Source organism: Carassius auratus, chromosome 49 (genome assembly GCF_003368295.1).
Source record: "Carassius auratus strain Wakin chromosome 49, ASM336829v1, whole genome shotgun sequence".
NCBI classification, from domain to species: domain Eukaryota; kingdom Metazoa; phylum Chordata; class Actinopteri; order Cypriniformes; family Cyprinidae; genus Carassius; species Carassius auratus.
This window is the reverse complement of record NC_039291.1, coordinates 2,517,234-2,541,094: the sequence shown is the minus strand read 5'-3', so window position 1 is coordinate 2,541,094 and position 23,861 is coordinate 2,517,234. Positions and strand designations below refer to the sequence as shown.

Here is a 23,861-nt window from a genome sequence, read left to right as displayed (position 1 = left end):
TCCTCTCTCCACACAACATGCTCCTCAGCAAATGTGAGCCTAGCCTTTTGATTATTTCTTCTAATGAGGCTGGGTGACTGCAGAATGTGCTTTCAGTCCGACTCCTCTTAATCATGCTGAAACAGATCCATACCCTGTTCATATCTGATCCAGCTGCATTGTTGAACCAGCATTATTTTGTCCTCCTGTGCACTTGTCTAACATGGACAACCAGCCCTTTGATACTAGAAAGTCAGATGTCTAGATGTCAAAGATACTAGAAAAGGTAGTTTCCTCAAAACTATGTTCTTTCTTAGAAAAAAAGGTCTCTTTGACGATTTCCAGTCAAGATTAAGAACATAGTACAGGCTACTCTCATCAGAAATTGCCTGCTCTTATCATCGAATAATGGTTGTATCTCTCTATTAGTGCTACTGGATCTTAGTGCTACTGCTGCATTCCATTCTATCGACCATTCTTTTCAATAGACTAGAACATTTTGTTGGGATTTGTGGAATTGCATTGGCATGGTTCAAATCATTTTTATCTGACCATCATCAATTCACAGCAGTGAATAAAGAAGTTGTTCACAAGTGCAGTATGGAGAAACACCAGGCTTAGTAGAAGATCCGTGTTTTTTTTTTTTTTTTTTCACGTTTTACATGCTACCCTTGGAGGATATCATCAGCGTTCCCTGTTATGCTAATGATACTGAACTCTATTTATTCGCAAAACTAATGCATAGTTGATATAAAAAACATGATGACTAATAATTTCCTACTGCTAAATTCTGGAAAACATAAAAAAAAAACAAACAAAAAAAAAAACAGATGTGTTAATTATGAGACCAAAAATCTCTGCTCTGTCTGTTATAATCTAGAACACTGTCTATCACTTGATGGATGTGCTGTTCATTCTTCATCATCAGTTAGAAACCAGGTGTAAAACCGCATATTTCCAATTTCAAAAATATATCTAAATTAAGACCTATGCTCTCAATGTCAGATGCAGAATTGTTAATTAATTTGTTCATGACCTCAAAGTTAGATTATTATAATGCTTTTATCGGGTGCTTGCTCTGTCCAACTGATAAAAAAAAAAAAAAAAAAAAAAAAAAAATCCAACTAGTCCAAAATGCAGCAGCTAGAGTTCTTACTAGAATCAGGAAGTATGACCATATCAGCCCGGTTCTGACAATTTTGCACCAGCTCCCTATTAAATATTGTATACATTAAAATCTTACTAATTTCTTATAAAGCTCTGAATAGTTTTAGCTCCTCTGCATTTGAGCAAGCTCTTTTAACATTATAACTCTTCACGTCTGGAATCTCAAAAATTCACCCATTTGATAATACCTAGACTATCAAAATAAACTGTGGGCCCAACCTGGAACAATCTACCTAGCATTGTTCGGGATGCACACACATTCTGATAGTTTAAATCTAAATTAAATACCCATTTCTTTAAAGGGGTGGGTGACTGTTTTTTTTTTTCTTTTCTTTTTTCTAGGCTTGATTTGTGTTTATGGGGTGCAGTCTAACATGTGTTAATGCTTCGTTTAATTTATTTTTCACATTGTTTATGCACAAACATCAACACTACAAACTAACTAATGTCAAAAAAGTGAAATTTCAATCAACCACCCCTTTAAACTTGCGTACACATAAAACATGACAACTTTTCTATAGTTCAGATCCAATAAAGGATTGCTAGGCTGCATTAACTACAGTAGTTAGTTTATCGTAATAAGAATGGCATCTACGCTAATATTAGACTGTTTTATGCTTATTCTGAGGTCAGCGTAGCCACCCAGATCCAGTCCTTATCCAGATCAGATGGTCACTGCAGTCACCTGGATCTAGTATCATCCAGTCCAACTAGACGAACCCTAGAGACTGTGAAGACTTCATTGTCCATCAACACAAGACCACAAGTACCAGTCCAGATGACTCTTCTGCTCAATCTGATGTGCGTTGCAGCCTGGAATTAAACCACACTTTTTATTTTTACATTTCTGTCTGTTGTGGTTCCTTTCCACTGTCGCCTTTGGCTTTCTTAGTTGGGGAGACAATTTCTGGCAACACTGTTGATTTGACTGCACAGACACTGTTGGAAGAGTACTGAACTGAGCTGGATGATGGCATCACTGAATCAACAAGTTTCCTGTTTAACACTCTTAAACTGCTTTGACACAATCTGTATTGTATAAAGTGCTATATAAATAAAAGTGACTTGACCTGACGCAACAATTACAAAACTGATCCCAGTTTATATTAATACCAATGATTTCTTAATGAGGCATACTCTTATTTAGGATACAGTGGCTTAAATTAAATTAAATTAAATTAAATTAAATTAAATTAAATTAAATTAAATTAAATTAAATTAAATTAAATTAAATTAAATTAATGCATTTAGCAGACACTTTTATCCAACGTGACTTACAGTGCATTCAGGCTATCAATTGTTACCTATCATGTGTTCCCGGTGAATCGAGCCCCCAACCTTGACCCTTGACATGGCAATGCTCTACCACTTGAGCTACAGGAACACTTAATAAAATAAACTTAATTATAAATATAAATAATATAATATGTAATATAATAATAATAATGATAATACTAATAATAATAATAATATGCTTAATGAACATACTTGCAAATGCTGTAACAAGGGCACTATATACTGCATTAATTCACTTCTATGATATTTTATGAAAATGTTGAAGGTACTGAAAACCTTTATTAGAACATCAGGCTGTGTTTGCTTACACTTAGGATGGCAGGTTGATTTATAGTTGCCTATGTTGCCCCGGTCTGTCTCTCCACATAACATCCAGAAGATGGAAGCAGAGATTAAAAATAATATACACATAACTTTTCATTTTAACTTATTAAACCATTTCCGTTGACATTATAAACCATTATTCCGTTGATATTATAATAACATTATGTTAAGACGAAGACAAACTGATGTTCCACAAGAAACAATGAATCAGTCCTCATCATTTTTGGTTCCATCCCAGCAGACTGACGCGAACAGCTGGAGAAGGGAAAAGGGCTTGATGTTGTGACACCCCACGTGTGTTCTGCACGAGAATAAATAGCACACACGGGCGAGAACACACGGCCGAGAGCACTTCAGCCTGTTAGACACAAAAATGCTGAATTTCAACGGGTTCCTGCTTCAGCACTTCGTGACCAGATTTAATTCGCGGGTGACTGACATAATGATATAATGCGAAATGTCTGGATGACCTTCTCATCGGAAACGCTGGGAATGACAAGGTCTCCAGTTTTTCCAGTTTTACTTCAGGCAGCTGGAATCCGCAAACAATTAAGCGACTCTTAGGTGCAAACCGACACGGACGAATGCCTTAAACATTATTGTCATAATTTGTCATGATGGACTGTCTATCGCGCAGTGCTTACTGGCCTCTTATTCGCTTTCTGCTGCCGCTAGCCATTACTAATATAGCCATCGATTTCGGAGAACAGGTGAGTTATGATGTCTTTGAACCTGAACACTCTCCTATTTTGACATGCAGCCCCTTTTTATGGCACGCACACCAGTATATTTGTAAATATACACGTCGGGCTTGTTTTGGTGCATGGGTGTCTGGTTGAGTACAGGGTTAGTACTGATCATGAATCTTAGGGTGGCATGGCATAGTGGTGTACTAATAGGCTAATGAGTTTTAGGTTCGAATCTTGCTAGGTTTGATCCGTGACGTGCCCTTGTTTCCGGAGTAGGTTTTCAAAGTTGATCTGTGTTGGTTGTTTTTGTAGCCTTTGTTATCTTGTACATTTGTATTATTAATTGTTTTGTCCTTGGTACTTTAGCTGAAAAGGTTACAATCTAGAATTTTGAAAGTCTAGAATTTCCCGAAATGCAGCTGGTTTCAAGTCTATTTTTCTTTTCCCTGACAATGATAGTGGAAATCTTCAACAGTTAGGCCGTGTTTTTCCAGATTTTAAGGTATGCATCTGAATTGACTTAAAAACATACCATGAACTTGTTTAAAAGTGTGACAGCTAGCCCAGACCTCCCATAAGTCTAAGTTGCTTTGAAGCATCAGCCAAATTATTAACCAAATTGACATGTTGTCCAGATGCCTTTTGTCAGGAATCACTTTAAATAAAACTATGTTCTTACTGCATGGATAACCATTTGCTTTAATTATTGATTTAATTTCTCTGAATGCAATGAGCTTTAAGTCATTTAAATCACTTTTAGTGTTCCTGTAGCTCAATTGATAGAGCACTGCGCTATTAAGCACAAGGTTGGGGGTTTGATTCCCTGGTAACACATGGTAGGTAAAAATTGATATCCTAAATGCACTGTAAGTCACTTTGGATAAAAGCGTCTGCTAAATGCATAAATCTAATAAGTCATTTCTCAAGAGCGTCATCTCTGTGTATGAGTATTCCCTTTGCATAATGTTACCAAGACTGCCACTCTTTATTAAAGTAAAACACTCTAAATCGCAGGTTATGTTCTGGTTATTGAGTCAGAGGAAACTGCAAAATACTTCAGCTTAGAATAAAAACCAGTTACAGTAGATTCCCTAAGTGAAGTATGGGGTCAAGACCTACTTTTATCTTTAAGGGGTGTGTTTTTTGTATGCATTGATTACAAAAGAAAATTCAGGTAACAACAAATACATAGTGCACAAAAAATATACATGCATATATATATATATATATATATATATATATATATATATATATATATATATATATATATATATATATATATATATATATATATATATACTTGCATACATACATACAATTTGCATAATCTTTACCCTTTTCAAACTACAGTTAACCCTGTGATAACATCATTTTGAACCTGTTGTTAGGACCATAAATGACACAAACTGTCCTTGTATAATGTCACTACTGTTAAACCACCATGGATATATGTGGAAAGGCATGTTAGGAGCTCTGTTATGTCTTTGTTGTTTGATTATATATATGACACAACTAGATGCTTCTTGTCATACTGTAATTTACAGTGGGCCATATTTAACTGAAAGACTGTGTACCGGTAGATAATCTCTGGAATTTTTTAAGGATGGCCCAGGCATTCAGTATTAGAGGGTATTAGTTTTATGCTATCAAGACGTTCTGCAGATATACACTGAATGGTTAGCAATCAAAGGATGGTTTATCAAGTTCATTTGGGTGCAAAGCTCAACCAAGTTGGGTTTGATAAATAGTTTCAGGCAATATTTTATTTTTGCTCTTTCAGTCTGTGGTAAACATTGAAGTTAACCATGTGTCTATAGGCTTGTGTCCTTTAGTGTTAGCAAAGTGACAGTCTTATAAAGTACCTGTGTGTGTTCATTTGAGCGAGGAGTAGACGGGGTAAGGATTAGTCTTATGTAACTAACGTGTGAGTGTATTTATAGCGGCACTCATTATCTCTTTTGTTCTTGCTCCGCTATAGGCAGCTACATAGATAGAACTGAACAGAAACTGTTTTCCATGAGTTTCAATAAAAGTTGAGTTTTTATATACACACTGCTCAAAAACTTAAGGGAACACAAGATTCTCACATTGAATCTTGATAAACAAAGTTATCAAAGTATTACATTGTGTAATTTTTTGAGAACAAAATTGTGACAATAGTCAGTGTAAGCCAAAAACATTAACCCTTTGAGAGCTTGATTCAAAATCACACTGAAAATCTAAGTAAAAAGTTACAGACCGATTCAACTTGAATGAATTCTGTATTCTGAAAGTCTGTATTTTTTTGGCCCTACTGTATGTGTCTGCAGTATGCGTTCCTGATAATGGCTGGGCATGCTCCTGGTGAGATAGTGAATTGTTTCCTGCAGGATCTCCTGCCAGACATGGATCAGGGCATCACTAAGCTCCTGGACAGTCTGTCGTGCTAATTAGCAGATTTGGATGTTCCAATACATAACATACCAGAGGTTCTCAGTTGTATCCAGGTCTGGGGAATGTGAGGGTCATTCAATGCCCTCGTCATTCAGGAGCTGCCTACACACTCTTGCCACATGAGGCCACATAAGATTTGACAGTGGCTCTGAGGATTTCATTCTAACAGTTTGGTCAAAAACATGCACACAAGTGGCCAGCTGGAGGTAATTTCAGAAGGCTGTGTGCTGCTCCTGTTCCTTCTTGCACAAAGGAGCAGAGACTGGTCCAAATGCTGGGTTGTTGCCCCTGTCCTGCTCTCCTTGTGTAGCAGCCTGTCTCTCGGAATTTCCTCCACAATTTCTTGTGGGCATTAGTTATATTATTATATTATTTATATTATTATTAATTATATTGCTGCCATAACTGCTGTAGAACTGCATTTTTTAACTACGTGCAATCCTGCACCACCATGGCCAAAAAAAAAAAAAAAAAAAAAAAAAAAAATTGTATGTACAATGTTGGCAAAGATACATTGTTGGGTTTTCTGAGGTACATGTTTTGTTAAGACTGTTACACCGATGAAGGTATTTTATTGACCTATTTAATTTTTTTCCAAACCATTGATTGATCAATTACATGAGACTTGATTGCATTAATTTTATTAAATTGTTCTGATTTTTGTCAACATGCCTGATATTCATTAATGTTTATTTAGTGCTATAACTAGTAGAAAAGAGGAAAAGATGACTGATTCATCGCATGAACTGAGGTGAATACAATGATCTCAAAAACATTAAAACACATTATTTGTTTGTAGTTTGTGATAAAAATAACAGGATTTGCAATTTTTGGGTGGCCGACGCGCTACTAATAATAAATGGATTTCAAAAGGTTAAGTTATATTTCCAGGCATTTATATTATCAATAATACAGCTTGTGTCAATAATTTATATACATAAAATACATAATTTTTTCACAGAAAATACAGCAATAAGCTAACTTAAGACAGGAAGGACAAGGAGAGGGCAATTGTCTGTGACCACCACCTGCAAAACCATTTCCTTGTATTGTCTTGCACCTGTTGTCACTTGCACTAAAGAAGATAAAACTGATTCAAAATCACTTCTGCTTCCTTTCCCTGTTTAATTGTCTGGTGTTATACTGTGATAATCTTAATTTTTGAGCTGTCGTTGTACATGTACACACACACACACAGCAATGACATGTACCCTTTCTCTTTCTCATGCCTGATTCAGGCACTAAACAGGGGCATCGCTTCTGTGAAAGAAGACAGGGTTGAGATGTTGGCCAGCTATGGTCTGGCATACTCGCTTATGAAGTTCTTCACTGGACCCATGAGCGACTTCAAAAATGTGGGACTCGTGTTTGTCAACAGTAAGAAGGAGAGAACAAAGGCGGTTCTCTGTATGGTTGTGGCTGGGGTCATTGCCATCATCCTCCACATCCTAATAGGTGCTGTGAATACAGTTTCTAGATTACTAGGTTTCATCAATGGAAAGCCTTTATTAAAAATGGTCACATGTCTCCAGCTTACACAGATCTGGGCTACTACATCATAAATAAGCTCCACCATGTGGATGATTCAGTAGGAAACAAGACGAGAAGGGCATTCCTGTACCTCGCAGTATTTCCATTATTAGATGCTATGGTGAGTATGAACTTCATATTATAACTTTAATACGAGATTCAAGATCATTGTTTGGATTAGAATTGGGATTATTTTTTCAGCATACTTTTCTTACAGATAATTATTTAGTGATATAGCATGGGCTATGCAAAGAAAATGATTTGTGTAAAAATACAGTTAATCCTGCAACCAGAGGTGTAACAAGATGTGTAAAAATGGCAGCTAATACTACTTTTTTAATTATAAAATGCAAACAGAAGGTCACAGTGAGTGCATTGTATTGTGGTATAGAGAATTTTGAGTAATATATTCTGTATACTGCAATTGTTGGCAATTTTATTATAGTATAGTTTCCATGTGGTATTCCATGCAGGCAGATAATACACAGAATGCACACTGCAGAAATAATCAAAACAGAATGGTGCATACTTTTTTAATTTGTCCTAATTTGATTTTGCTCAAAAGGCATGGATCCATGCTGGAATCCTCCTGAAGCACAAGTACAGCCTGCTAGTGGGATCTGCCTCCATCTCTGATGTTGTTGCACAGGTTGTATACTCTATAAATGGTTGTATGCTAAGTTCCTGTCATCACCCCTTGTGCCACAATTGAAAAAAAAAAAAGTGTTGTATTGAATTTTTTATTTTTTTTATTTTGGTCTGATATTTAAATGTTAAACGTAGAAGCGTAAAAGTATCTTAACATAAAAGAGGCAGAGAAAATGAATTAACTTTTATTTGTATATGCCCACACTGCAGAATATAGAGTTCCTCACTGTTTGCACATAATAACCACTCTCCTTCATGGTTTATTTATTTGTTTATTTGCGCACACATCAACCCAATCACTTAATTTAGCGTTCATGTAAACACTACATTAAGATTCATCAATCAAAATGAGTACGATTGAACCAAAAATTGTGCATGTAAAAGATCTCAATGGCTTTATCAATGCCTAGAAGCACAGTAAAGTCTATTATTAAGAAGTATAAGCTATTTGGTACAACATAGACCCTCCCTGGATCAGGACGTCAATCCAAACTGGATGAAGGAGCCAGGAGGAAACTGGTCAGAGAGATGACCAAGAGGCCAAAAGCAACTCTGAAGCAGTTGCAGGAATTTATGACAAAGAGTTGTCATTGTATGCATGTGACAACAATATGAACATTTTTCCACAAATCTGGCTTGTATGAGAGGGTTGCACTAAAAAAAGCGGTAACACTTTAGAATACTGTTTCTTACTTACTACATAACTTGTAAGGAATTATTGAAGAACTAACAGGTGATTATTAATTAACACTTAACTCACTACTGTTAACTACTAAGGAAGATGTGTTAATTAATCAGTATGTAATATAATTTTATGATTATGTTAAGTAACAGTTAGCTAATCAATAACTAATGTATTCTGTCATACCTCCTGAAGAACTACTATTGATTAGGGTTAGGGTTAGGGTTAGGGTTCAAGAAAAATAACTATGAAGTAACTACTAATGAACAGTTTTACACAATTACATTGAATTGTGACCCTTTCATATAAATGCTATTAGCAATAATAGTAGTAGTATGAAAATGCAATATTAATAAATGCAATACATTTTATAGAGGTTTTGCCTATGTAGTAAATTGTTTTGTGAGTCTGTTTTGTAAGAAATCACCTTCCAGTAGGAACCCCACTCCAGTGCCTTATGATAACTTACCTTAGTTTTTATATTTTATAAACAGTAATGTATGTGTGCATCCTCAGCATTTACCACATTATATATATATACCAGTAAAAGTGAAAATGCAGGTACCCAATTTTTAATTAATAAAGAATTATAAAATAATTATGCAGGACTTATTTTGAACCTGAAACATTAGGCCTATTCTAATGTGAAAATATTGGTAACCCATTAGTAATTAATAAAGAATTATCAGATAATTCCTGAAGAATTACTTAGAATCTGAAACAGTATTCTAAAGTGAAAACATAGGCAACCCATTATTAATTAATAATTAATTATCAAATAATTCAGCAGGACTTATTTTGGACCTGAAACATTAAACCTATTCTAAAGTGGAAATGTTGGGAACCCATTAGTAATTAATAAATAATTATTAGATAATTCCTCAAGAATAACTTAGAATCTGAAACAGTATTCTAAAGTGAAAACATAGGGAACCCATTAGTAATTAATAATTAATGATCAAATAATTCTGAATGACTTATTTTGAACCTGAAACTTTTTGCAATATTTTGCTGTGTGATTTTCTCCTATCCAATGAGTGGCATTACAACCATAGATACACAAAAGCACAGCATAAAATTACAAATCACATCCATTTTATTTGTTTGCTGTACTCCATATCTTTAGAATCCAGATGTTTGCAATCAATCGATCTTCATTCTCAGTAACAGCGACCGTCACATAGTCAAAGCCCGCACTCGTTATGATATGATTTGGATATGATTTTTTTTTTTTTTTTTTTTACTGGTATGTTGATGTTTAATCTGTCACTTGGATTATATAAATTGCACTGAGTAAATACAGCTGGATAAAACAAAAACATTTTTTCATCTTCAAAATGTGTGAATCAACAAAATTTGATAATTTTGAAGGGGGTGATTCTTTACAACTTTCATATTTACAGAGCTCAAAAGAAAACACATACGTTTAGTCGTTTTAAAAGCGTTTATATATTAAAACGTATTTATACAGTATGTTTACGGCTGAATTAATTTTGGAGTTTGGAAGACAGCGTTTACATTATCCAAATGAACCGAACTCTGATGTCAACTGAACCCGGGTGTGCACCAAAAGTGTTAGTGTGGAAGCACCATTAGTGTGCATATTTTGTATTTCATACAAAAAATTTATTATAATTCGTATACCATAGATATTACAATAACTAATTAACAGCAAAAGAAGGGCAATTTTGGCTGTGTTTACACTTGGCATTAACATGCAACCTGTTTTCGGGTGTTGTCCACATACACATTAAAAAAAAAAAAAGAGTAAATGTGCTTCTAATCGTAATGTTATAAGATCAGCGTGTCCTGGTCCAGAAGTCAAGGACGCATTGTGATTGGATCTCAGTGAATTGTAAACTCAATCCAGCCGGGTGGATGTCACACAAAACCCCACCCCCTGTCTTGCAAACTGTCCCGAAGAGAAACATAGAACATCCGTGTGGAGCACTAGTTACACTCCTACACTTGTCTTAGATTTGCAGAATGTCCCGCGACTGAAAATGCTTTTCAACAGAAAACCCACTCTTCAGGTCTGCAGGCTTATTTAAATATTGCGTGGGAAAGACAGATCCGAAAGGTTATCCAGATAAAGAAGTCAGCTGATGTCGCCAAGTGTAAACGCATCATGTTCTGATTGACTGATGATGCGATCTGCCTGATCAGATAACGGTGATCGCATGTTAATGCCAAGTGTAAACGCAGCCTTTGTCTCTAAAGTTCTCTCACTGTAAACTGCTTTAATTTGAAGCAAAATAAAGTATAATTTATTCCTTTGATAGCTAAAAAAGTAAAATATTTATCATCCATTACTTCAGTCGTCAGTGTCATATGATTATTCCAAAATTATTTCATGCTCAAGAAACATTACTGTTATTCATTTTGAAAAGCGTTTGCTTAAGTTGTTGTTAAATACTTTTGTAACATTATTAATGTCTTTACTGTAAATTGTAATGCATTCTTAAGTATTCATTTTAAAAAATTATTTACGGACCAAACTTTTGAATGGTAGTATAAATAAGTAAAAGTTAAAATATGACATTAGTTTTAAAAAAAATGGGTAATTGTAAAAACAAAAATGTAATACGACAGCAAAATACGCAAAACACAAATCAAAACAAAAAATAAGACATGGCATTGAAACATTTTAATGTAATGTAATGTAGCTTAAAGATAAAGATTATCAATAATACTATTTATTAACCAACATTATTTAAACTAATATTAAATAGTTTAACATACATCTTTTTGCACATCATGTACAGTAAATGCAAATCTTGCAGTATTTATTATTTTTTTATGTAAATGTGCTACTTGCCAAAGGACTATTTTGAGCACTCATTTTGCATTGCAGATTTGCATAGCATGTAGCAGCAACAGTGTATCTCTTTTTTTAACTATTGGATACATAAATATTTTTGCAGGTCATGCGTTGAAACGTATTTAAACTTGCCCAATATTTAATTGATTCTTGACTCTTCTGTTCGCCTGCAGATAATATTTGTGGCGATTCTTCTCCAGAGTAATCTGGAATGTTTAGAGCCTCTTCTTATTCCCATTCTGTCTCTGTACATGGGAGCTCTGGTGCGGTTCACTATCGTGGGACTGGGTTACTACTGTAATGTCCATGACAACATTCCTGAATCAAGCAGCCTCGAACAGGGGGTATGTTTATCAAAAAAGATTTTTGCAGACAGATCAGAAAGTTGCTTTCTAGATTCAGAGTACTTTTGGTCACTTCCAGGGCGATGTCACCGTAAGGAAGATGCTTAAGTTCTGGTGGCCACTTGCCCTCATTTTGGCCACTCAGCGCATCAGCAGGCCCATTGTCAATCTGTTTGTCTCTCGGGATCTCAAAGGCAGCGCCGCATCAACTGAAGTGAGTACTGGTGAATTACAGTATGCACTACAACACACAGCAGCCAGTTCTAACCAAATAGTTTGTGTTTGCTAGGCGGTAGCAGTACTCACAGCAACATATCCGGTTGGTCATATGCCCTACGGGTGGTTAACAGAAATGCGTGCCATCTATCCAGCTTTCGATAAGGTAGGTGAAGGTTTTGTCTAGCAACTGCATATTAGCACCCTGGCAACCATCATGAATGTCACAGCATGTTTTTTACAGACAAAAAAAATAATAAAGAATGTGTATGTTGCTATTGGTGCTGTCCAACTTCTTAATGTATATTATTGTCTTTTGTTGTTTGGTAAGAGATTTATGTAAGACCTTAATAGCTTTTTTTTAGTTTGGTTTGTCCTGAGGCTTTGGAATGTTTTTTAGTCAACACCTTATGGCTAGATTTCACAATAAAATGCCTCGTCTTCCAGATAATTATATATCATTCAAAGCCCTACAACTGTCAGACTAACATTTTTCTGATTCCGTGTGTTTAGTTTTTGCCCCTTTCTGATTAGAGACCAGTATCAGCTTTCTGTTGATTAAGAGGAATTAGGTTTTAATTTTATGATAGTGTTGGTGGGATTGAGTGAAAGATTTAGTTTGGGGAGAACTTGTCTTGTATCTTCTACTCTACTCAGTGTTCTCCTGCTAGACACGAAAGATAACAACATGGTTTTCACTGTTGATGCACATAGTTGTGTAGTGAGTGTGAAAACATCTTTCTCGTTTTCGATGGCCTGATGGATGGTGCCAGATTGTTTTAAGCGTGCATTTGAATGTATTACAATATCTTATTTTTCAATTAAATCTTTAATTTTGTATTTGTATTTTTTTTTTCAACACAAGCATAATGGCTTAGCTGTATTATCTTAACCTGTATCATTTAGAAGATAAACAATATTATCTGTATTTCTTTTTTTAACAGAATAACCCTACTAATAAATTAGCCAGTGGTCTGACTGTCACCAAATCACATATCAAGAGGTTCACACTTTGCTGTTTTCTCCTCTCCTTAACGGTAAGATCTATTAATCGTTGAATTAGTCATTACAATATATATATATATATATATATATATATATATATATATATATATATATATATATATATATATATATATATATATATATATATATATATACATACACACACACACACACATACGTATTATATGCATACATTTATTAAAAATGACATTAAAGGCACCTTGTGTACATATTTTGAGTATCATATCAAAGTATCCTGAAAAAAAATATGTTTATAGCAGTACAGCAGTTTCATCAATGTTATTAATAAGGAATAAGTTACACTTAATTCTATATTTAAAATATATTATTTTAAACTGTAATATCATTATTATTACTGTTATCACTGTATTTTTGATTGACTATAGGCAGCCTTGGTGTACATAATATAATTATTTATAATAATTATAATATAATTATTACATAAGATAATTATTTTCAAAACCATTAAAAAGTTTTACTCACCCCAAACTTTTAGATTGTAGTGTAGGGCTTTTTTCTAAAACTTTAAGATAAATCATACATTTTTAGCTTTAGGTATTTATTACTACCATCTTAAATTTAATCGTTTACAGTATCTTTTATAATTTAATCATTTACAGTGTCTTTTTCTAAAAGAAAGTGTCAGAAATTCTGCATATATATATACACACACACACACACACACACACGCACACACACTAAAGTGCGCAATATCATGGCACAGTGGTCACTGCTTAAAAAAAACAACAAACAAAAACAAAACAAATACTGAACCCGAATTGCATGTAGGCCTACTCAGAGGATATTTTCATAATGTTTTGCATTTCAATTGGTATGTCAAGTCTGAGTCTGTTCAGATCAGGTGCTCAAGTTCCAACATAAAACATGGATCCTCTCCTGCACATGAAAACAGTGTGCATTTTTCACATTCCATACAACCAGTAAACACTGTTTTCAGTTCCCACGTTGGTCGTAAACCCATTTTTCTTCTGTTTACTTGTCCTCCTCTGACCTCAAGACCTGCAGACAAAAACAACAAAAACAAAAAAAACTACAGGTTAAAATGAGTCACAATTTATGTACTGCAAGTCCAGCGATTTGTGTCTCAAAACACCAGCAGGTTTTTTGGAAAGTAGATTGAAAGTAGAAAGAAAGTTTTACTTTATCACGGGCAAAAGATTATATGTAAAATCAAAATTATTATTACTTTTTTAAGATGCAATGAGAATAAACAATGTACTTATGTTGGAAACAGAAAACTAATCTCAGAAAAAAAGAAACTGACAGGCTTGACTGGACAGGTTGTAGATTTTACCATTTGTTTTTTTATTCCTGTCACATGATTTATAGGTGTTTGTTGTGTAATTATGGGTTAGAGTAGTGATCCTTAAATCTGGCTAACGAGATGCACTTTCCTGCAGAGTTTAGCTCCAACCCTAACCAAACAAACCTACCTGTGATTTTCAAATGAACCTGAAGACACTGATTAGCAAACTCAGGTGTGTTTGATTAGGGTTAAAGCTGGATTTGAGGAATGAAAAAAATGTTAATTAAGAAAAATATGTGGGTAGATCTTACACACCCACTTTTGTGAATGGAGATGTTAACACCTGTGCCACCTGAAGAGCCTGAAGACAGTCTCAAAACAGCCTGAGGATCTCTGGCAGCTTTCCTGCTTTTGTTTCATAATGACAGTGGAGAAAACAACAGGTCAACTCACAATGTTTGCATGTTTGTCTTTATAGCTCAGGTTGAGTATGCACTGATGTGCTGGTCCTTGTCACATTACACATTTTAATGTTTTTGAAAGTGCAGAAACATCCCTCCACACATCCATCATCAGTTCATTCAGTAAGATTGGTTTGGATTTCAGTATAGAAGGCAGAGGAAAAAAAAGAAAAGTATTAAAGTGTTCGTGGCTTGGCCTGTGGTGAGGAGTGAGCAATGAAGGTCAAATCCAAGTGCACATACTGTACAGTAAGATGACTCAAGCCCATGGCCTTTAACTCGGTCAGATGTGGAGGATCTCTGTAAACAGGCATGCTAGGCCTTTGTCAGACTCTATTGTTCCAGAAAAGAGGAATGTCTGTAGGCAGGGCATCAAGCGTGAGACAATTACATAATCTGGTCTTGCTGGAATTTGAAGGATCTCATAACAAAGACACAGTCAAAACTGACTGGCACATCCAAGATTAAGGATAAGATATACTAGACGTAACGCATATGATGGTGCACATTATGATTTAATTAGTGGCACTACAATAGTTTCACTTTGTTAATATCAGATATGCATTGCCATTTAAAAGTTTGTCAGTGTTTTATTTATTTATTTATATTTATTCAGCAAGGATGCATTAAACTGATCAGAAAAGACAGAATTGACAATACTGTTACTTAATCTCCAAGTAAGCATTTAATATATAAATCCAATTTATGACCCATTTTAAGAGCTGCACAAGTAAAAGGAACACCATATGAAAGGTGTTGTCTATGGTAACATACAGTATTGAGCCATAAAATTATATGATTTATAGTTCAGATACAGGTTTTCACAAAAAAAAAAAAAAAAAAAAAAAAAAAGATTTCTTATACAAGAGCATTTCAGCCTTTATACGTTTTTTTAGGGGATAAATCAAGCTTATAAATTATGTCAGTTTAAAACATATATATTACTGTCTTAATTTCTAGAAGGCACATTTAACTTCTTTCTCATTTACAGCTCTATGTGTTTGCTGCGTAAAAACATGAGCTGATATTTGCATTGCTCATCTGTCCATAACCATATATATATATATTTCTGTCATGACAACTCTCAGAGCGATTGGTATGGTAATGAACATGACAATGCCATTGTATTTGTTCTTTGTGGAATAAATCTGCTATGCTGCAGATATATATATATATATATATCAACTGATATATATAATATATATATCTGTGTGTGTGTGTGTGTGTGTGTGTGTGTGATATGATGTCACATTTTGACACAAAACTGCTAAATCGAGTAATGTAAAACCTACCTGTATCTGTTTTCCAGATGTGTTTCATTGTATTCTGGACCCCTCATGTTTCTGAACGCATCCTGGTGGATGTCATTGGGGTGGACATGGCCTTTGCACATCTCTGTATCATTCCACTGAGAGTCTTTTCCTTCTTCCCTGTGCCTGGTACCATAAATATTTTCTTTAATATGATTTACAGTGCATTATGTAAATCAAGGTCTATGTGACCTTGTGTCTGTGTTGCGATCAGTTACAGTTCGAGCTCATCTGACGGGCTGGTTAATGACGTTGAAGAGAACTTGTGTGCTGGCACCTAGTTCAGTCCTGCGCATCGCTGTGCTCATCACCAGCCTTCTAGTGCTGCCTTACATGGGGTTAGTAGTATACAGGAGGAATATACAAATATGCTAAATGCATCTCTTTTAAATATCTTCTGAATGTACTTCTCTGCTCAGTATGTGATCTGTGAAGTAATTAGCTCTCATGCTGCCTCTGAATTTTTAGTGAGTCTAAAAATAAACCATTTCAAATCCCTGTCTGCATTTTGTGAATTAATTATGACTCCACTCCTCAGCTAATGCAGACTGCTGCAGAAACTTTTAATATAAGCTCAGAAAAGTTATTTAATGGGTGTTTTGATCATAGCAACACTGCGCTTCAACTGTACAGCATTAAATTCAGTTGGTATTATTTTGAAATCACATTTACCATGTTGAGGGTTTTGTCTATGTGCAGAGTGCATGGTGCCACACTGGGAGTGGGGTCTTTATTAGCAGGATTCATGGGGGAGTCCACCATGGTCGCAGTGGCTGCCTGTTACGTATACCGAAAACAGGTGAGGAGCCATCGGACTGCAGAAGTCAACGGTTCTGCAAAATTATTAAAGCTAGTGTCATATCTACCTTATTTTTCAGTGTGAAAGTAAGCTATTTTCTGTGAATGGGCAAGACTTCAGATTCATTAGGCTCTATACATAAATAAATATAAGAATAAGTGCAGTAAACATAATGCTGTTTGCTGTTTACATGTTTATGATAATAACAAATTAGTCTCCAACATCAAGCAGCATAACGGACTAAAATATCTAAAAGCAGATGACACTGGACGCCTAACACATTAAAGTTAAAAATTTCAACAAGATGGTTATATTTGTGTGAGGATTTTGCTATTCTCTTAATACCAGAACAATTACTTTAGAATTACAAAAACTTTAGATTACACATATTTGCTATTACCTATGAGTTCCCTTTCGAGGGAACTTCAAACTGCATCCTCTAGGGGGCGCTTTGGGGAACACCTCGTCGTGACCTGTGTCTGAAGCATACATTGAAAAAAAAACACCAACTGGTTGGCCGGCGACAGCCTCCGACGTCACTACGCGTGACTATAAATCAGCACCGGGAGAGCACATCATTATCTTCTTCATCTTCACTGTTTTGTTTGAAGCGTGCATCTGAAAGAACCAGTAAGGTCGATCTTTCTCTGTCTATCATGTCGACAACTAGCAAGTGTTCAGACGATGTGTGCATCCGTGTTGGCGTTATTTGACACCCGATGACAAACGCGATCTTTGCGGCATTTGTTTGGGTAAAGAGCACGTACGCGATGTCCTTGAGGAGGCAATCTGCGTGCATTGTGAGTGTTTTTTCAATGGAAAAAGCTACGCTCTCGTTCGTCTCTCTTCTGGAAAAAAAAAAGGCAGCCATCTGCTTTCCGCGGTTCAGGATCTGTCCGCGGTGAGGCGTGGAAGAAAATGAGCTTGTGAGAATACAGGTGGATCTGTCTGAATGGTTTAAAGAGGGACTTTCCCTTTCGCGCTTGTAATAAAAAAAAAAATAAAAACAATAAAAAAAAAGGGTGGCGGACGAGAGAGAGCCTCGGGAGGATGATGTTATATCTTTAACACTTTCTAATACTGAGGTTAGTGCTCTGCTGGGTTTTTACCCAGGAAAAGCAGGAGATATTTAAGGATGGTGAAGAAGCTGAGGCTGAGCCTTCTCAATTCTCCTGCCCTGCGTATGAAAAGCTGTTGGAGGTTATTGAGCGAAAATTACCTTTTGACCATAGCCCTCGAGCTCAGGTGAGCCTTTCATTTGTGCATGATCTCCTTTCAGAGATTAAAAAGAAATTAAAGATGCCGCTTTCTTTTCGCATCCATCGGTTTTGGCATGAAAGTAATCTGCCAACATCGAGGTGATGCGCGAAAGCGGCTAGGAGGGAATGCCCCCTGTAGAAAGAGCTAAAATTTTTATAAATAATTTATAAATAATTTTTATCTGAGAAATGTTTTTCTTTCTACATGGGAAACATCCTCTCTTAATCTCCCTCCTTGCCATCTAAGCCCCTACAGAAAATCATCTCGCTTAAATGGCAAGGCATATGCAGTAGCAGGTCAGGCTGTGGCTTTATTACAGCACAATCATGGTGCTTCAAGCATATCAGACTGATTTGCTAAGAGACCTGGATAGAGGGAGGGACCTTTTTCTGGTCAGGTAGCTGAGCTGCGCCGCACCACGGATCTCTCTCCGTGCTACCAAGCAGGCCGCCTCCACCATGGGCAGGACTATGGTGGCCATGGTGGCAGTGGAGAGACTTCTGTGGATGAACATGGCAGAAATAGGGAGGAAAGAAAATGCTTTCTGCTCGATGCTCAGGTTTCGCATTCTGAACATTTCTGTATTTCCTTTGAGACGGCGATTTGAGAAGTTCAGGGAGACGAAGGCGCGCTCTGATGCTTTCAGATCCTTCATTCCCACGAAGGTCCAGGTCTGAGACCGAACAACATAGGGGTCCTGGCCTGTCTCGATCTGAGGATCAAAGATGGGCACAGAAGGCTAGTGTCGCAACTCGCACTCCTCCCCCACTTGCGGGCAGGGGTTAGAGGAATCGTTGGTCATGAGGAGGTAAGCAGAACCTAAGGGGTATGATCTAGACGAGGCAGCGTTCTCGTCCGAATCGGAGTGATACCGAGGTATCTACTCATTCCCTTTGGGGATTTTTAACTTCTGCTTTTATCCTCCCCTTCCTAATTCCCCTGTAACCACCAGCTCTCCACCTGATCGAGGTGAGGTGGAAACCTCTCGCATAACAGTCTCCTATGCTGGACCTATAATGTTTTTATGGTTCTATGTTCATAGCAACCACCTGACTGATGGTCCAGACTAAAAGGAGGTGCCCCTTGAGCAGGGCTCCAGCGCAGGAGGGTGGGTGAGTAAATTTAACACTCTTTGTATATACTTATGTGTACTTAATTCTCCTATCAAACCTACTCGCAAATGGCATCTCAGGAACCACACTTCAATGGTTTGAGTCTTACCTATCAGATAGGTCTTTCAAAGTATCTTGGAGAGGTGAGGTGTCCAAGTCTCAACATCTAACTACTGGGGTGCCTCAGGGCTCAGTTCTTGGACCACTTCTCTTCTCTGTCTACATGGCATCATTAGGTTCTGTCATTCGGAAACATGGCTTTTCATACCACTGCTATGCTGATACCACTCAACTCTACCTCTCATTCCATCCTGATGATCCGACGGTAGCTATTCGCATCTCAGCTTGTCTAACAGACATTTCTTCCTGGATCATGGACCATCACCTTCAACTCAACTTTGCCAAGACAGAACTGCTTGTGATTTACAGCAAACCCATTGTTCCATCACAATTTCACCATCAAGTTAGGCACATCGACCATAACTCCTTCAAAAACAGCTAGAAGCCTTGGAGTTATGATTGATGATCAGCTGACTTTCTCAGACCACATTGCTAAAACTGTTCAATCCTGCAGATTTACTTTATTCAACATCAAAAAGATCAAGCCCTTTCTTTCGGAACATGCTGCACAACTCCTTGTTCAAGGTCTTGTTCTGTCCAGGCTGGACTATTGCAATGCTCTCTTGGCAGGTCTTCCAGCGAATTCTATCAAACCTTCACAATTAATTCAGAACGCGGCAGCAAGATTAATTTTTAATGAGCCAAAAACAATACATGTCACACCTCTGTTTATCAATTTGCACTGGCTTCCAATAGCTGCTCGCATAAAATTCAAGGCATTGATGTTTGCCTACAAAACTACCACTGGCTCTGCACCCATTTACCTAAATTTGTTACTTCAGACTTATGTGACCTCTAGAAGCTTGCGTTCTGCAAGTGAACGTCGCTTGATTGTGCCATCCCAAAGAAGCACAAAGTCACTTTTACGGACTTTTAAATTAAATGTTCTCTTCTGGTGGAATGAACTCCCCAACTCAATCCAAGCAGCTGAGTCCTTAGCCATCTTCAAGAATCGGCTTAAAACCCATCTCTTCCATCTTTATTTGACCCTCTAACTTTAACACTCACTATTCTAAGTCTAGTCTTTAAAAAATCTAACTACCTTTCTAATCTTTTTGTATTCTATTTTCTTTTCATTTATTATGCAATTGTATATATATATGTGTGTATGTGTAAAGATCTCTAACTAGCTTGCTCTATTCTTTTATTTTTTTATTCTATCTGTTTTCTTTTTATTTATTCTATTATTGTTTTTGATTGCTTCCATTGTCTTCATCTGTAAGTCGCTTTGGATAAAAGCGTCTGCTAAATGAATAAATGTAAATGTAATTGCTGGTGGTAACGTGTCTACTAATAAACTCTGTGAGTTTCCTTTGCAGTGGGAATTAGATGGATGTCCGGCCAGGTCACCCCGAGGGGTATCCTGGCCACTTAGGGGTGCTGTCGCATCTAGGGAAGTGGAAGTGGCAGTTACAGAAGTCTTCTTGTATATGCTGCCTCAGGTGATGCTCCCCACGCCCGAGGTTTGTAAAATTGAGCTTGCAGTGAGATTCAGCACCTGCTTAGGAACCTTTAAATACACACGCTAAGCTTTGAAACCACTCAAAACCACATGGTGGTCAGTGTGCACGTGAACACTTTGCGTACTTTCTAAAATTCCACAAGTGGTAAGTTTGCACGTAAGACTCTGCAAACTTTCTGAAATCTTGTACGATAAGGGTTACGCACTCCGCTTCGTTCCCTTTCTTGAGATGATTAGTCCTTGGTTCCTTGGGCTCCATTCAGCTAGTGTGTATTTGTTTATACACCTCAAGCATCGCTTCCCTCAACATGAGGGGCTATTTGGGTGATTCTCGTGGTAATTTAGCAGCACTCCCCTTTTTCCAAAAAAGGGTCGCCTATGAGCGTGCTACTCTGAGCCTGGAGTTCTTCTCTCGTATGAGACTGAGTTCTCTGTTTTTTCATAAGAGCGCTCAGGTATTGTTTCCATAGATCGAGTTGATGACTCTCAATCATACTGTTTGGAGATACACTATTCCATCTATGAGCTGCTCAATGGTAGTGCCACGAGAGCCCCTCCTTAGAACAGTATTTTAAAATCCATGCTATGGTAAGTGTGCATGTGAAGTCTTTGCACACTTTCTGAAATCCACACTGTGGTAAGTTCGCACGCTAGTATTCTGCGTTCTTTCTAAAATCCTATATGGTGAGGGCTTTGCGCAGTTGCTTTGTGCCCTTTCTTGAGTTGGTAAAAGCCCGTTCATCTTGGGTGCCACTCCACCTATGTATCCTCGGATACCTATCTAAACAGGGTGTTGCTACTAGAGAACTATTGAGACAGCTCTTTCAGCAAGCTTATGCGTAAGCTAGCGGTAGCCCTTGTGTGACAGGCAAGACTTGGTACAAATGCTAGGTTCTTAGCCGTATCCCTTTAAAGGAATCTTTCCTGATTCCAAGCCTTCAGCTCTACCCTGGGCCGAGGCCCTAACAATTAAGTTGGGTATGTAGCTTAGGCCTTTTGGCTGTAAGGGGTACTGTCACGGACAGCCGTCTAAACGTCCCAGGGGCAACTCCCATGGAAATGGTAGAGTTGGTACTTAGTGCTCACCATGATTTTGGCCTGCACTCCCCTCAGCATGGCGGCGTGGGTATACTGTTCCCCAAAGCACCCCCTAGAGGACGCAGTTTGAAGTTCCCTCGAAAGGGGACTGTCTCAGGTTACGTATGTAACCATAGTTCCCTGAGTAGGGAACGAGACACTGCCTCCTCTAGCTCCCTGCCATGGTTAGGACGCAAGCTTCAGACGAAGAAGATAATGATGTGCGTTCCCTGTGCTGATTTATAGTCGCGCTGGTAGTGACGTCAGAGGCTGTCGCCAGCCAACAAGTTGATGTTTTTTTTCAATGTATGCTTCAGACACAGGTCACGACGAAGTGTTCCCCACAGCGCCCCCTAGAGGACGCAGTGTCTCGTTCCCTACTCAGGGAACTATTGTTATTTGCGTAACCTGAGACAGTTTTCCCTCAGTGAAATCCTGATTTTCTGTTAACTGATATGAAGATAGTTGTTGTTGTAATTGTGTTTAGAGTTAAGGGATCTAGAATATGGTTATGCAGAATAAGGCTAATATGTTCTTTATAAGTATTAATTACCAGCCAATATGCTAGTAATATGCACGCTGATAAGCAACTAGTCAATAGTGAATAGTGATCCCTAATATAAAGTGTTACCAAAATATGCCTTTTGATCATTAAATGTTTCATATCTATTCGGCAATGCGGTCTGTTTTCAGAAGAAAACCCCAGAAGCAGAAATGGTTGTGGAGGACAACTCTTCCCCGATGAATGAAATCACCTCCAGGACAGAGTTAGATGTCATTGAAGAGGCTGAGAATGAGCAGATGGAAACAGAAGATGAATGAATCTAGGAATGAAAAAAAAGTGGAAGATGCACATTTTCCTTTCATTTGCAGTACAATGTCTTGGTTCTTTTACAACGAGAGTCTAACTAGTACTAGTACTTTATCATTATAGAATTATTATTAGTTTTTTTTTTTTTTACATTTCTACAATCTCTCCATTACCCCAGTGGGACTGTCAGATTGATCGATGCTTGTTTGGGGTAGTAAAAGCAGATTTGCATGTCTACATGAACTGCACTCCTGCACTTTTTGCACTGAGGCATATTTACACAGATGTCTTTCAATGATCCTGTTCTGCAGCCTGTTAACATTTTTGCCAAAAATAGACCCTTACAATCAGGAAAAAAAAAATAACTGTACTGTTAACTTTTACCCTAGGAAATGCCATCTGCTTCCTCTTGCCTTGAGACGCACAATGAATAGTTACACTTGAGTGTATTATAACTTGTTCACAAAGAATTTGTTTTACTGACTTTGGGCACGGAATAGATTTGATTGTACAGTATTGTTCAAAATAATAGCAGTACAATGTGACTAACCAGAATAATCAAGGTTTTTCGTATATTTTTTTATTGCTACGTGGCAAACAAGTTACCAGTAGGTTCAGTAGATTCTCAGAAAACAAATGAGACCCAGCATTCATGATATGCACGCTCTTAAGGCTGTGCAATTGGGCAATTAGTTGAATTAGTTGAAAGGGGTGTGTTCAAAAAAATAGCAGTGTGGCATTCAATCACTGAGGTCATCAATTTTGTGAAGAAACAGGTGTGAATCAGGTGGCCCCTATTTAAGGATGAAGCCAACACTTGTTGAACATGCATTTGAAAGCTGAGGAAAATGGGTCGTTCAAGACATTGTTCAGAAGAACAGCGTACTTTGATTAAAAAGTTGATTAGAGAGGGGAAAACCTATAAAGAGGTGCAAAAAATGATAGGCTGTTCAGCTAAAATGATCTCCAATGCCTTAAAATGGAGAGCAAAACCAGAGAGACGTGGAAGAAAACGGAAGACAACCAT

At 37.1% G+C, this 23,861-nt stretch overlaps 1 protein-coding gene across 1 annotated transcript; it reads left to right on the top strand.

The window, feature by feature from the left end:
• The first annotated feature begins 2,772 nt into the window (after positions 1 to 2,772).
• ankha (ANKH inorganic pyrophosphate transport regulator a) lies at positions 2,773 to 23,185 on the top strand. Its single transcript, XM_026237615.1, has 12 exons — positions 2,773 to 3,476; positions 7,127 to 7,343; positions 7,421 to 7,539; positions 7,984 to 8,067; positions 11,743 to 11,913; positions 11,993 to 12,127; positions 12,203 to 12,295; positions 13,074 to 13,166; positions 16,193 to 16,322; positions 16,408 to 16,531; positions 16,893 to 16,992; positions 22,717 to 23,185. Exons 1-12 carry the CDS (start codon positions 3,381 to 3,383, stop codon positions 22,843 to 22,845), a joined length of 1,491 nt encoding a protein of 496 aa, XP_026093400.1. The 5' UTR covers positions 2,773 to 3,380; the 3' UTR covers positions 22,846 to 23,185.
• Positions 23,186 to 23,861: the final 676 nt, after the last annotated feature.

Coding starts and splice junctions, on each gene's coding strand:
- ankha (XM_026237615.1), top strand. CDS start 3,381: ATGATGGACTGTCTATCGCGCAGTGCTTACTGGCCTCTTATTCGCTTT. Junction 7,344..7,420: donor CATCCTCCACATCCTAATAG/GTGCTGTGAATA, acceptor ACATGTCTCCAG/CTTACACAGATCTGGGCTAC. Junction 13,167..16,192: donor GTTTTCTCCTCTCCTTAACG/GTAAGATCTATT, acceptor TCTGTTTTCCAG/ATGTGTTTCATTGTATTCTG.